Source organism: Cyphomyrmex costatus, unplaced genomic scaffold, assembly GCF_001594065.2.
Source record: "Cyphomyrmex costatus isolate MS0001 unplaced genomic scaffold, Ccosl1.0 scaffold133, whole genome shotgun sequence".
In the NCBI taxonomy this organism is placed as follows: domain Eukaryota; kingdom Metazoa; phylum Arthropoda; class Insecta; order Hymenoptera; family Formicidae; genus Cyphomyrmex; species Cyphomyrmex costatus.
Window position 1 is genome coordinate 334551 of NW_017275315.1, and position 12091 is coordinate 346641.

The 12091-nt window shown below is 33.6% G+C and overlaps 1 protein-coding gene across 1 annotated transcript; it reads right to left on the bottom strand.

The window, feature by feature from the left end:
• Positions 1 to 3094: 3094 nt before the first annotated feature.
• Positions 3095 to 8089, bottom strand: LOC108782701 (bestrophin-4). The gene is made up of 9 exons (XM_018551032.1): positions 7987 to 8089; positions 6862 to 7182; positions 5730 to 6063; positions 5321 to 5542; positions 4945 to 5240; positions 4816 to 4848; positions 4347 to 4567; positions 3868 to 4135; positions 3095 to 3616 (listed from the first exon to the last, which is right to left on the bottom strand). The coding sequence occupies exons 1-9, from the start codon at positions 8055 to 8057 to the stop codon at positions 3298 to 3300; spliced, it is 2085 nt and encodes a 694-aa protein (XP_018406534.1). The 5' UTR covers positions 8058 to 8089; the 3' UTR covers positions 3095 to 3297.
• Between the last annotated feature and the right edge of the window lie 4002 nt (positions 8090 to 12091).

Consider the following 12091-nt stretch of genomic DNA (forward strand, 5'->3'; position numbering starts at 1 on the left):
CAGCACACACTTTTGCATAACGCATAAACCATATACATAAAGAATTTGATTGGTCCATTGACTCATGCATAAGAAAATGGGCCAATAAAATTCCTTATGCACATGCTTTGCATAACCGCATAAACGTATGCATAATGAAAATTATCCAATCACATTTTACGTGCATCTCTATAAGGGAAATGCGATTGGATAATTTTCTTTATGCATGCGTTTATGCAGCTATGCAAGTTGTGTGGATATAGCTTTACCAATGCCGATTTAACTTAATCGACGATAAGTCCATTGGAATTGACCAATCACATTTATCATTTAGTTTTGACGACAGACGCGATTGATCAATTCCAATGGACTAATCGTCGATTAAGTTAATCGAAGTTGGTAACAGTCGCCCTAAAACTCTTGTAGATCCGGGATTAATGGGCTTCCTATAAGGGCAGGGTAGAGAATTTTGCATAACACATAATGTATAAGAAAACAAACCAATCAAAGTCCTTTATTTCCTCCCTTTCATTGGAATGAAAACTTTGATTAATTAATTTTTTTAATCTAGCTGTGTGTTCCGATTTTTAGAGCAAGAACACTTATTGGATTCTTGTATAAGACATGAGAGAAAGAGAATCAATCAGTTTTTTTATTTCGTGGAAAAAAATGAAGGGTTTCCTTTTTATTGGTTTATTTTCTTATGCATTATGCGCTATCCAAACATCTATGCTTTGGCTTTAAGAGCCACACAACTTGTACAGTGTGACTGGATAATTTTCTTTACGTTTATGGGGCTATCAGAGAGAAACCTCTTTCTGTGGCTATACAAGTTCGAGTGGATAAGATTTCAAGCTTATAACGATTGATTGTAATCTTGATCTGATTCTTAGAACTATAATAAAAAGATAAATAAGTTGAATCAAGATTAAAATTAAATTGGTAAAAACAGGCATTTTAGCTGTCTCACTGTAATTTTCCGTAAGTATAATAGTGCGTTATACCGAATTGCTATCACATACGCATTTTTTGCGTGTATCGCTCATATTATCTCAACATCGATTTAAGATACGATTAATGTGATAAAACTTTAGAAATAGTTCATGATACGATTATCGGATTAGCTTCGAACTCTCCGAATCTCAATGCTGTTTAGAGAAAAGATTTAACGTGCAAATGGTGACATCTAACGGTGCTGTCAAGAATTATACGTTCCAATATTTGAATTTGCCTCTCGCAATTAAAGGAATACTGGAGTCGCCTGTATTACCGATAAAACTAGCGCTCTTGACATTTTGTTCTTGTAAAATTTCTTCGTATAGTAGTGTTTCACAGAATAACAATTAATTTTTTCTCCGCAATAAAATATTCTCTACCAAAAATCCGGATTTAAGTTCACAAAATACAATGTAATACTTTGCTAAAATAAAAATCAATCGTATATATATATATATCTTATTAAAAAATACTTTATTTCAATAATACTGCAAAATAAACGGCTCACATAGCACCGTAACACATCATGTATGTACATCGTGGAATGTTAATCAAAAATGACCAGCGACAGTCAAGTTGTTTAAACGTACAATAAGACACCATGTGCAATATTAAGACGAACTGCGAAAATTAAATTTTCACAGAAAAAATTCAAAGCTTCAATAGTTATGTATTTGTTTTCATTTTTTTGACTAAATTTAAACTTCTCTATCTTTATGAGTAATTTCCGAAGATTAAATTTCCTTTTTTAAAATTGCGATAAATATAATAGTAATAAATATAATAATCTTAACTAAACATTTTGTTTGAGAATTAACAAGTTTTCACCAATATCATTAATAGCACTTTTGTACTATTATCTTCGTATCTTTTTGCTTTTATTGCAGAAATCAGATTTAACAGCTTAATAGGAAAAATTACTTATTTTTAAAATATTAAAAGCACAGCAAACAATACTCAAAATAAGTAATTAATCACTACTTTTAGTTATTAAATTTCTGTAAAATTTGAGAAAAATACATCTTGTATATACACACAGTGAGGCATTTATAACAGGTCACTGATTAACTTGCTCGTTTTTAACAATAGAAGGAAAAATATCAAACAAAAGTTGCTTGGTCGAAAGGCACATAATGTGATATCAATAATTATTTTGTAGGTGGAGGCGTAAATGATAGGCAAAGGTCAAATCTGTTTTTTTTAAATTTAAGCAAAAACCGCTAATCGTTAAAGTATATCACGGTATGTAAATAAACATTCACACATAGCATTATCCATATTTATTGATCAGTTTGAATTTATCTATCGATTGAAGTGCGTGTGTCTTGGGAAATATATAGATCACCATAAATCATATAGACTTTTTCCGCTTTCGTATAACGCATTTCGCAAGACACGCATTTCGATCAATAGATAAATTCAAATTGATCAGTAAATATGAATAATGCTATGTGCGATTCAATGTTTATTTACATACCGTGATACACTTGAACGATTAGCGGTATACCAACAAGCAGAAAAGACACGAAATTATTCAAAGAGTGCCTTGAAACAATTTATCTTCCATTCAATTATTTTCCATTACTGACCTTGCATAACCTTGAATGATCTTCAATTAGGTCACTGTATTCGTCTTAAAATGCTCTATCAGAATGTAAATAAAAAAAATATCATTCCGTTAAAAAATTTAATCATTTACGCCTTCTTCACCTACAAACATTATGTACTCCTCGAAACCAAACAACTTTTGTTTAATACTTTTCCTTCTATTGTTAAAACCAAGCGAGTTATGCATCTATTTTAAATGTCTCACCCTGCATAGCTATTGTATTTGAAAGTATACAATCTTGAAAATATAAAAAAAAACCTTTTATTTATTAATATATGTATAAATAAACGAAAACACTGAAATTTTCTAAGCTGGCTTTTGCGAAAAACTTTCACACGACGATACTGCACTGCGTTATATGTACTCTCATGTAAAAAATATTTTTAAATAACTCTTTACAAATTTGTCGTTGTTAAAGCAGATTTCAAAAGAATGCTAAAAAATTGCTAATCGCAAAATTTCGCAATTAATTTATATTACATATATAACTTATATGTAATATAAAATCCGTATGTACATGTAACATTATTACATGATTATCGTTGTTTGATGGTGAACTTGTTTCATAAAACTTATTTCATAAGTACATCGCAGACATGTAACAAAATTGTCATTTATATGATGTATTGTCACGTTATTTTCTTACTTTGATTGAATTATTTGTTATTCAAGTTTATTTAGACGAACTAATATCAAAAATCATCGTATTTTTCCTAAATTTCATCGTTTCTATCACTTTGTTTCCTCATACTTTGTCGCGATGCGTCCGCTAATTCCGTTAGTAGAAGAGTTTCCGAATCGTGAGGGCTTCTCGATTCATCTTCGTTTAGGCCACTAGCACTTCGAGTGAGTTTCCGGTTACGTCTTTTCTCCTTCCTTTCGGTTTTCAATTTCGTAAATTCGCTTGCGCCAACGTCACTAGAAGAGGTGCTTGATGTACTACGCAAGTCGTCATTTATTCCACTACCGGTATAACTAGGCGCTGGTTCATAAACGGTGCTCGACCTCATCGAATGTGTGGATTCCTGGGTTCTGAGATTAAAGTAAATTTTAGGAAAATTAAAATGCCTTGATTATATATATAACTGAAACACCAAATTTAATTTTCAAGTTTCCAATCAAATTTGATTCTAAGAAAATGCTAGTAGAATTTAAAATTCCAATAAAATTTAAGGCTTTGAAACTGACAAATATCAAACAATTCATACTCATGTCGCGAATTTTATATTTACAAATATTAGAAATCGGAATTGATTTTTTGGACTTATCATTAAATTATGAACCTTAAAATGTTCCGCCTTTCGAACGGGAATTCCGTACTGCCGGCTATCGTTAAAGCTGCCGCACGCGCGGGTGCACTCCTGGAGAATATCTCACGGCTGTAAGATTGTGCGGCACCGGGAACGTCAACGGGATCACTCGCAGGTGGCGGACCTTGCGGAAATATACTTTGTACGTGAGGTCTGTTTTCGTTCGCTTGTCTTAACGATGTCAATGTCATCTGCTCGTCCACTTCCTCAATGACGCCTATTCTCATGGAACCACCTGCACCTATGGCATTATTATTTTGTCCTTAATGAAGTCATTTTAACGTAATACGTAAGCCCTTATTCTGTAACTTTTAACGGCAGTGTTGGTATCGATTATATTGTCGTTGTATAGTCTTTTTACTTACAAAGCTCGTGCAACGATAATGCAATGGCATCAATTCTGTCATTAAAAGTTACAAAATAGATGTTCTAACGTTAAACAAGCAACGCACCAGGTGGTCGTTGCTGCAATGAAGCTGTTGAACCCATGCTCGACATCTTTCCCGTGGTTTTGGCGGTATTCGCAGTATTCCCATCCGTCCTGTCATCTTTGCTAAACAATCGCTTAAGTGCGTTGGTGACGCTGGCTACCCTCGTAAGGGACTCACCCAAATTGCTAGGAGTCGAACCACTGCTGATATTGCGATCTCGATTGCTTACTCTACTGGCGCTTCTAATAGAAAATTAGCAGAACTTTAGAATCGTGAAGATAATGTCACATATCAATGTTATAATACTATATTATATAAATCGCAGTGTTTTCTGAAAATGTACTTACACTTTATTATCTAATGTTATTATTACCTCTATATCTAATATTTGTTTTATTAAAATAAAATTATAATTATTGTAGGTATGTGCTTTGAATTCCAACAAGTCTTACTCTTCATTAATCTTTCATCACGAGATATAAATAGCTACCTTATTAATCTCTCGGTGCTGTCTGTATTGCTTCTGAGTTTGCATTAAAAATATGAAATGTAAATGGATCTGCTTTACGTTAAATTTAAATAAAAAATATTTAAATGTGAAAGTAATCTGTAGTTATACCGGGACAGTTTTCCTGCGATAAAATGTATTCCTGATGCAGCATCGTCGGCGATATCGGTGCGGAATTTCTGATCGTCCGTCGCTATCATCTCGTCAATTTTAATCGACGATGGTTGCAATTCTTGTTGCGCGGCAGACAATTGTATACCGGCTGTTGAAGGTTCAGGAGGTTCCTCGCGGTAGGGTTGTGCTGCTGCGGTATACGGGAGCTCCGCAGGGAATATTTCATCCCAATATTGATCACGTATGAGTTCAGGATGATCGTGATGCATCTCATCGACAATTAGATAGCTCACCTTAGAAGCAAAAAAATAGCAACATTATTTTAGAATTTTAAGAGAGAAAAAAGTGAACGACGCGAGGAAGTAGTTCTTACTTGCAAATTACGATCGATTAACCAGTTTACTTCGAAGTCATCGTCGTCCTCGCCGAATGGATTGATTAACGTTTCGGCTACTTTTAACCAGCCCATATAGAAAAAGAATTGCAACGTCGCGAATACTGGAAAGTACAGATCTATGTCCGAGTTTGACTTTTGAACCCATTGACGACCCATCACAGTAGTCAAAAAATATGTATAGACGGCTAATGTTACGACCTACAATAAAAATAGAATTTAGAGTCAGATCGTTAGATGCGACAAATTGATAAACGACGCGGCCCTTTTCATTTATTAAATACATCTTTACATTAAATATTTAAATATTATTCTTCTCAACTTCTCCAAACTTCTTACGATTACTTTGTCTCCCGAAATTATTAATTTAAGTAGTCTCTATGTCTACCTGAGTATACACTAACGGGACGCTGATTGTGTCGTAATGCGATATACTGCCGCACATTCCACGGAACCTGTTAAGTTCATCAATTAGAGTTTTCACCGCAAAATCGTCACGTATTCGACCTTCCTGTCGAGCTCGGGTCACGATACTAGAAGCCCAAACTATCGGCAGCCAATGTTTACTTGGCTTCGGGAATTTCGCATTTAGATTTTGAAATATCAATAATTCATTGTCCAGTAACAAGCCACTCTCCACGAAATGCTCTAGAGTAGGAAATCTCTTTTTTACACGCGGTGCAACGTTTGTTAGAACCATAGTCAGACAAACGCACACGTACCTGAAAAAAAAAAATGAATTTCGTTTTTATTAGAGAAACTAAAATCTCGTATTAATATAGATCTGTCCAAAGTAAAACTCGCTATATAATGGGAAATATTTTTTATCTTGTCTATGACATGTGAAATTAAATACTTAATGACAATATTTTTTACTGATTTTTATTTAACAAATTATTATATATTTTAACACTTAGAAAACAATTACACGTACTTTAGCATATTTAACCCTTCAATGGCACATATAGTAATTTGTGTCTATGCCATTTCTAACAATTATTTGTTATCTCTCGTATATCTATATAATTTTTATAATTGTTCCAAACTTTTTTCTAATGTCTACATAACAGAATAACATATTAGTAAAGAGAAAATTTAAAGAACATGTGTCAATTCTTGTGGAACTTTTGTAATAAATGTCAAATTTTATTTTAATTTTTGTAAACATACTAGGAAGCACTAACAACTGACTTGGTTCCTTAGCCTTGTTACTTTAATTTATTTGAATTCTTACAGAATTTTTCTAGTACTTTAAGAGCCTCAAAATTGGATTGGACATAAATGACCCACATGTATAACGCTCTACTAATAAGTGTGCCGTTGCAGGGTCAATCGATTTTTTCTATCGCTTAAAGAAAATTGAGCAGCTCATGTCACATGTCTTTCTTTGCAATTTAAATTAGATGCAATTTAAGTCTATATACATATAATATATATATATAGTCGTAGTTTATGATACTATATCAGGAGACGCGGGAGTGTCTCCAACCATGTTTATCTTTATATTGCACACAAGGTACCTAACGATTGTTCGACGCATTAGACGACCGCGGTCATCGTTCCCATGTATAGTGGCTGATACGAAGACTGCGATGGAATCAGGCCATGGTATCGTCATATATTGATTCCACCATCTGGTCATGACGATACTGACATAGAAACCTAGGACGAATGACAGTGGTATCAGGTCGCTGTACTCGTTGCAGTACGCTACCACAGATTCGAACGTCTTCTTTTGTGTCTCGTTCAACAGCAATCGGTAAATGCCGGAGAGAGAATAGTAGATAAAGAGGAAGAGTGTGAGATCGAGCCAGACAAGTTTGTAAATGCTCGCTCGCCATCTGAAACAAAATCGCGCGTAAATTAGATGCAGACGCGAAACATCTCGAGAGTGATAAAATTGTCTCGTAATGAGCGATCTCATCTATTTGCTAGGTAGACCAGAATCTTAATAACATTAATGCGATTTAAAATCTAACGACGTATTAAATGATAACAGTAAGCGATAGCGTAACTTGTGTGCTGTTATCGAGCTAAAAGTCAATAATCCTGTTTCGTATTAGCTTATTGTTAGTTTCTCGTTACTAGTAGCGACATTATGTTTGAGGTGTTATCAACTTTGAATGACGAAGAGTGTGTTATATTTTTATGCAAACACCCGTTATTTGCAATTGGAAGTATTCCAATATAATTCGCGGTACTATTCTCAGAAATCCGACCTACGTGAATATCATTGACATTTACAAACTCACGCGTTAGTATTTTATTTGAAACGATTAATAAAAACGATTTAAAAAAAACGAGAAAGCGTACAAATCGTCTATGTAAATTATATATTTGTAATTATATTGCTATTGCAATCGTAAATATATAATCGTACATATAATTGCTATTGCAATCGTAGAAGAAAAATAAAGAAGATAGTGTAAAAAAGGAAATAAATATAGACAAATAAATATGAACAGCTGCAAAATTAACACATTAAGTGATAATAACAGCATCGTATGTTCGTCGAGAAATAAAAATAAAAATTCAGAAATATTAAAACATAATTACAAAAAAATAGATAGAAATTTTAAATAAATATAATATATTACCGTTGATAATTAATCAACCTCTTAAATGCTAAAAGGTCAAAATCTCACCTGAGTAATAACTTGAGGAAGCACCCGAGGCCTCTGCAAGTGGCTACCTCGGCAGTGTAGGAGACAGTCATCTTTTATCCAGTACGTGAATCACGTGGTTACTCTCTTTCTTATTTATCTCTTCAACTCCAAGTGCAGTGCTCGCACTTTCGCCGATAAAAAGGTTGTGACATCCCCCAAGAGAGTTTTGGCCTCTCTTTCGTCAAAATGAGACAACTGAATAATACAACTAATGTCAGCTCCTCTTCGGCATCATCTCCGGCTTCGTTTCCTCGAAACAGCCAAGCTGACGGTCCACCGGTAAGAAATCCTCAAGGTCATCGTTTAATTGAACCGCCTGACGTGATTATATAATGTAAGCTATAGTGACAGAAACGGCACAAACTTATTAGCTCTAATATACGCACTTTTCGCGTTTCGCGAGAATCATTTCTGTCAATAGGACTATTGTTTAAAAAATCTATTTTCGTTTTGCCTCGCTCCTTCGTTTCGAAGGAAATGCACTTGGTATGTTTACCTCCTACAGTAATATACAAAATGAACTTGGCGTAGTCTCACGTGTGTATTCCTCGCTGTTTAAATTTACTACGTGCTGTTATCAATGGTTTTTATCATACGTTATCAGAACTTGACAAATTCGTAAAATTACAATAGAAGTTTCTTTCGATAATATAATAGGTGAATTCTCAAGAGTTATGAATTTAACTCGTTTGTGTGAGAATTTATTATCTCGGAGATAAGTGAAAAGTTCTGAATTATCAGTTTCACTGTTATTACCTCGTTGATACGATAGTTTCTTTCAAAATGCAGACATTCATTTATTTTGTAAGATTAAGATTATATTTCTTAAGATTTTTCTAATATCTCATGATATTGGAAAATCAATCTGCAATATGTCATGATATTCGATTTGATTAATTTTCTAATTATTTCTCAGATTTCCTTTTTGTCAGGAAATAAACATATCTTCATTATAATTTATCGTTTTCACAATAATATCTTTGAGGTTTCTTCAAGAAAACACATTTGACGAGGCTAACACAGAAATTTGTTTGACATTTCTTGAGAAACGGATGATTCGTGTAATATTAAAGATCATCCGAACTAAGGCTATCAAATGCGTGTATCAAACAATTTATCTGCAATTGTTGAGCTGGTCTAATTTTCCTCGTTAAAAGATTAATGTTTCTTCGTGTACTTATCAAACGTAAATATTCCGATTCTTCGAATTGCTTAAGAATTCCCAATCTGTAAGAAATAGAACAAATACATGAGTTAATAAAACAGAATAGAAAAAGGTATTTTATAAAAAATCGAATGTTTTTCGAGATTAATTTTGTTCTTTGAGTTATTAATCTTTCTGTCATTTTTCAACTTTTTTATTAATATATTTTTAAAAATGTGAAAGTGAAAACGAGATAAAATCTATGCAAAACTTTGTTGTTACTCGAAGGATGGGATTTTTGAGGCCTTATTCAATAAAATTCGTTATACAAAAATATAAAATTTTTTACTGTTTAAAATTCGATATGGGTGTCCGCCGCGTGCATTAACAGAAAGATTAAACAATTAAATAAAAAAAAAATATTTTGAAAAATTTTTATCTTTTTTTTTAGCAAGAACTAAAATACACTAAAATGAGTACATTTCCATTTGACATTTAGCTGCATTGATACTGTTACTTCGTGACCGACAAAGATCAATACAAATGATTCAGTAGAAGTATATATGTATCATATACGTAGCTTACTCAGGAAAAAGGATGCAGACATTTTTACAAACAATTTTGTATTTCGCCATTCAAGCAATTCAATTCTTTTGTATAATAATAATTCGAAATTAAGTAATTTGATTATTTTTAATCCATCTACATTTTTCGAAGAATTTGTGCATTTATCCTTCCAAGTCTTACAATGCTCGTCTTTGTGCATACATCGTTATCGCAAGGATATATTACCATGAGTATTTTTTTATGCCGAGGTGCAGTCGGCATTACTGTCATTCTTGTCGGATCTTTGAAAGTGTGACGAGTTTCTGATTGACGTCATTGTAATGTAATGATAACATCACGTAATCGCGCCTGATTAGTAATTAGTAAATTAAAACTACACTCCCAGTGCGATATAGCTTCGCCGGTTAACACGTGGTCGTGTTAAAGGCGTGAATCACAAAACGAGAAAAAAGTAAATGGCAATTACAATATGTAAAGTTATTTACATTTGATGAAGCAAAATTACCTTCGAGATAATTGCAAAGTCGATTCCAACTTTCATGAAGCGAAGTATATCTTATCGTACATTTTAAAATATAGAGTTATTACATATGCAAAAGTCGTTACTCATCGCAAGTTACTTATTTAAGTATCGACATTTTCTGTAATTGCGGAATAAAATATAAAAATTGTATTTTATGGCAAAAACGTAAAATTATTTAATACCGAAAACAGAATGCATATTGTACACACGACAGTTGCAAATGTTGTCAGGTAATTTCTGACCTTGGACCTCGCGTGTAATGATAGCTATCGTACATAGATGCGATCATAAAATTCATTATGCGCGACATATGAGTGCAACTTGCTCAGGTCAGCTCTGTTACATGCATTACATTCCCAGAGAAAATTACAATAATTACAAAAATAATTAAAAATGTATCGCGGACATTCTGATAAATAAAAATATACTGCTGTAAATCTGATGCAGATCACGAAAAAGCCGTAGTTTACCCCTACAAATGACATATAGAAATTTCTGGAAACAAAGAAAAGAAGACAGATTGTAGAGTATATAGGTGCAGGTGAAAACGTTCTAATCCTTTCTCTATACTTGCCTTCTAGATTCGACCGATTGTCACTCTCAGTTTTGTGAAGATTAGTGCATGGAACGACCAAGCGATCTCAGATCGGAATACAGACGCGAGTTCGCGAGGGAACTTGCACAGTTATGTTGTCACATGAACGATATCCAACACTAGCAGTACTCGGCAGTACTGATGAGGCAAAGGCAATAGCGGCAGCAGCACGCCAACGGCACCCCCTACCTCTCCTCCTCGAGTCCATCCCCTCCGTCGTGCCATATTTCCGCATGAGTCAGTGGTGCTCATAGCTTTTAGTCATATATTGATGCCTTTGTACAACGCTGCTGCATTGTGCTGCATCAGCTGCATGCCAGTCGCTCGACTCTGCACAACTTCGTTTACCGTTATCGATTATTATTCCATGAGAGATCACGCGAACCTAGAGTAAAATCAATCTCACACTATAACAACCATTATATTCGCGTAGTCCCTTAGAATTTCTAAAATCGCAAATGTTAAAACCGATTATATTCTAAAATTATTCTTTTTTTTTTAAATATTTACATTTGATTATTGATATAGCCGTGCCTTTCCATCTTTCGTCTGTTTTTATTTAAAAATTCAGCTTTGTGTACACGTGGAAATTACATATAAACATGTGCACGCAAATGTAAAGAAATTTTCTTGTTTATTTTGGCTTAGCTCACCGAATTTACTAATGGATGAAATTCTATCCAGTTACATTTATACTGTCACATGCATTAGTTATGATGACAGATGATTAAATGTTTATTCAGGGATAACAGGATAAAATAGCAAAATGGATTAGCAAAAACATAATGCAGACAAGTTGATGGTTGATTTTTTTTTTTTTAATACTCTCCTTACATCAGTAAACGCACACAACAATAATTCGATCATTATCAAAATACTATACATAGATAGCAGGAGCACCGTGCTATCAGTATAACATTCAATATGCATTATCCAAATTAAAATTTCTATCTCACAATATTTTCTGTGGTATTACAATAGATAGTAACACAACAGTAGGTAAAACTCGTGTGTATCTTTACGTCATGATTTATATGAGGCGTTCCGTTAATCTCGCGAATCGACCGGAAATAGAAGAAACTCAGCGCGGTTATGCTTCTTTAAGCATCCGCGCCCACATCCTGCTATTCACGAATGACACGACGTTTAAAACGATAACTAAAAACTTACTTAAAAAATAAATCGATTTAATATATAAAATCTATTTCTCTCAACGGTTACAAAATACATCTCGCGGAATATCTTGTATATACAC

Excerpts from the sequence above, each read along its gene's own strand:
- LOC108782701 (XM_018551032.1), bottom strand. The coding sequence starts at position 8,057 with ATGACTGTCTCCTACACTGCCGAGGTAGCCACTTGCAGAGGCCTCGGG. Across the intron at positions 5,241-5,320 it reads TAATCGATCGTAATTTGCAA|GTGAGCTATCTAATTGTCGA; the intron begins GTAAGAACTACT and ends TTTGCTTCTAAG. Across the intron at positions 4,849-4,944 it reads ATCGCAGGAAAACTGTCCCG|AAGCAATACAGACAGCACCG; the intron begins GTATAACTACAG and ends ATGCAAACTCAG.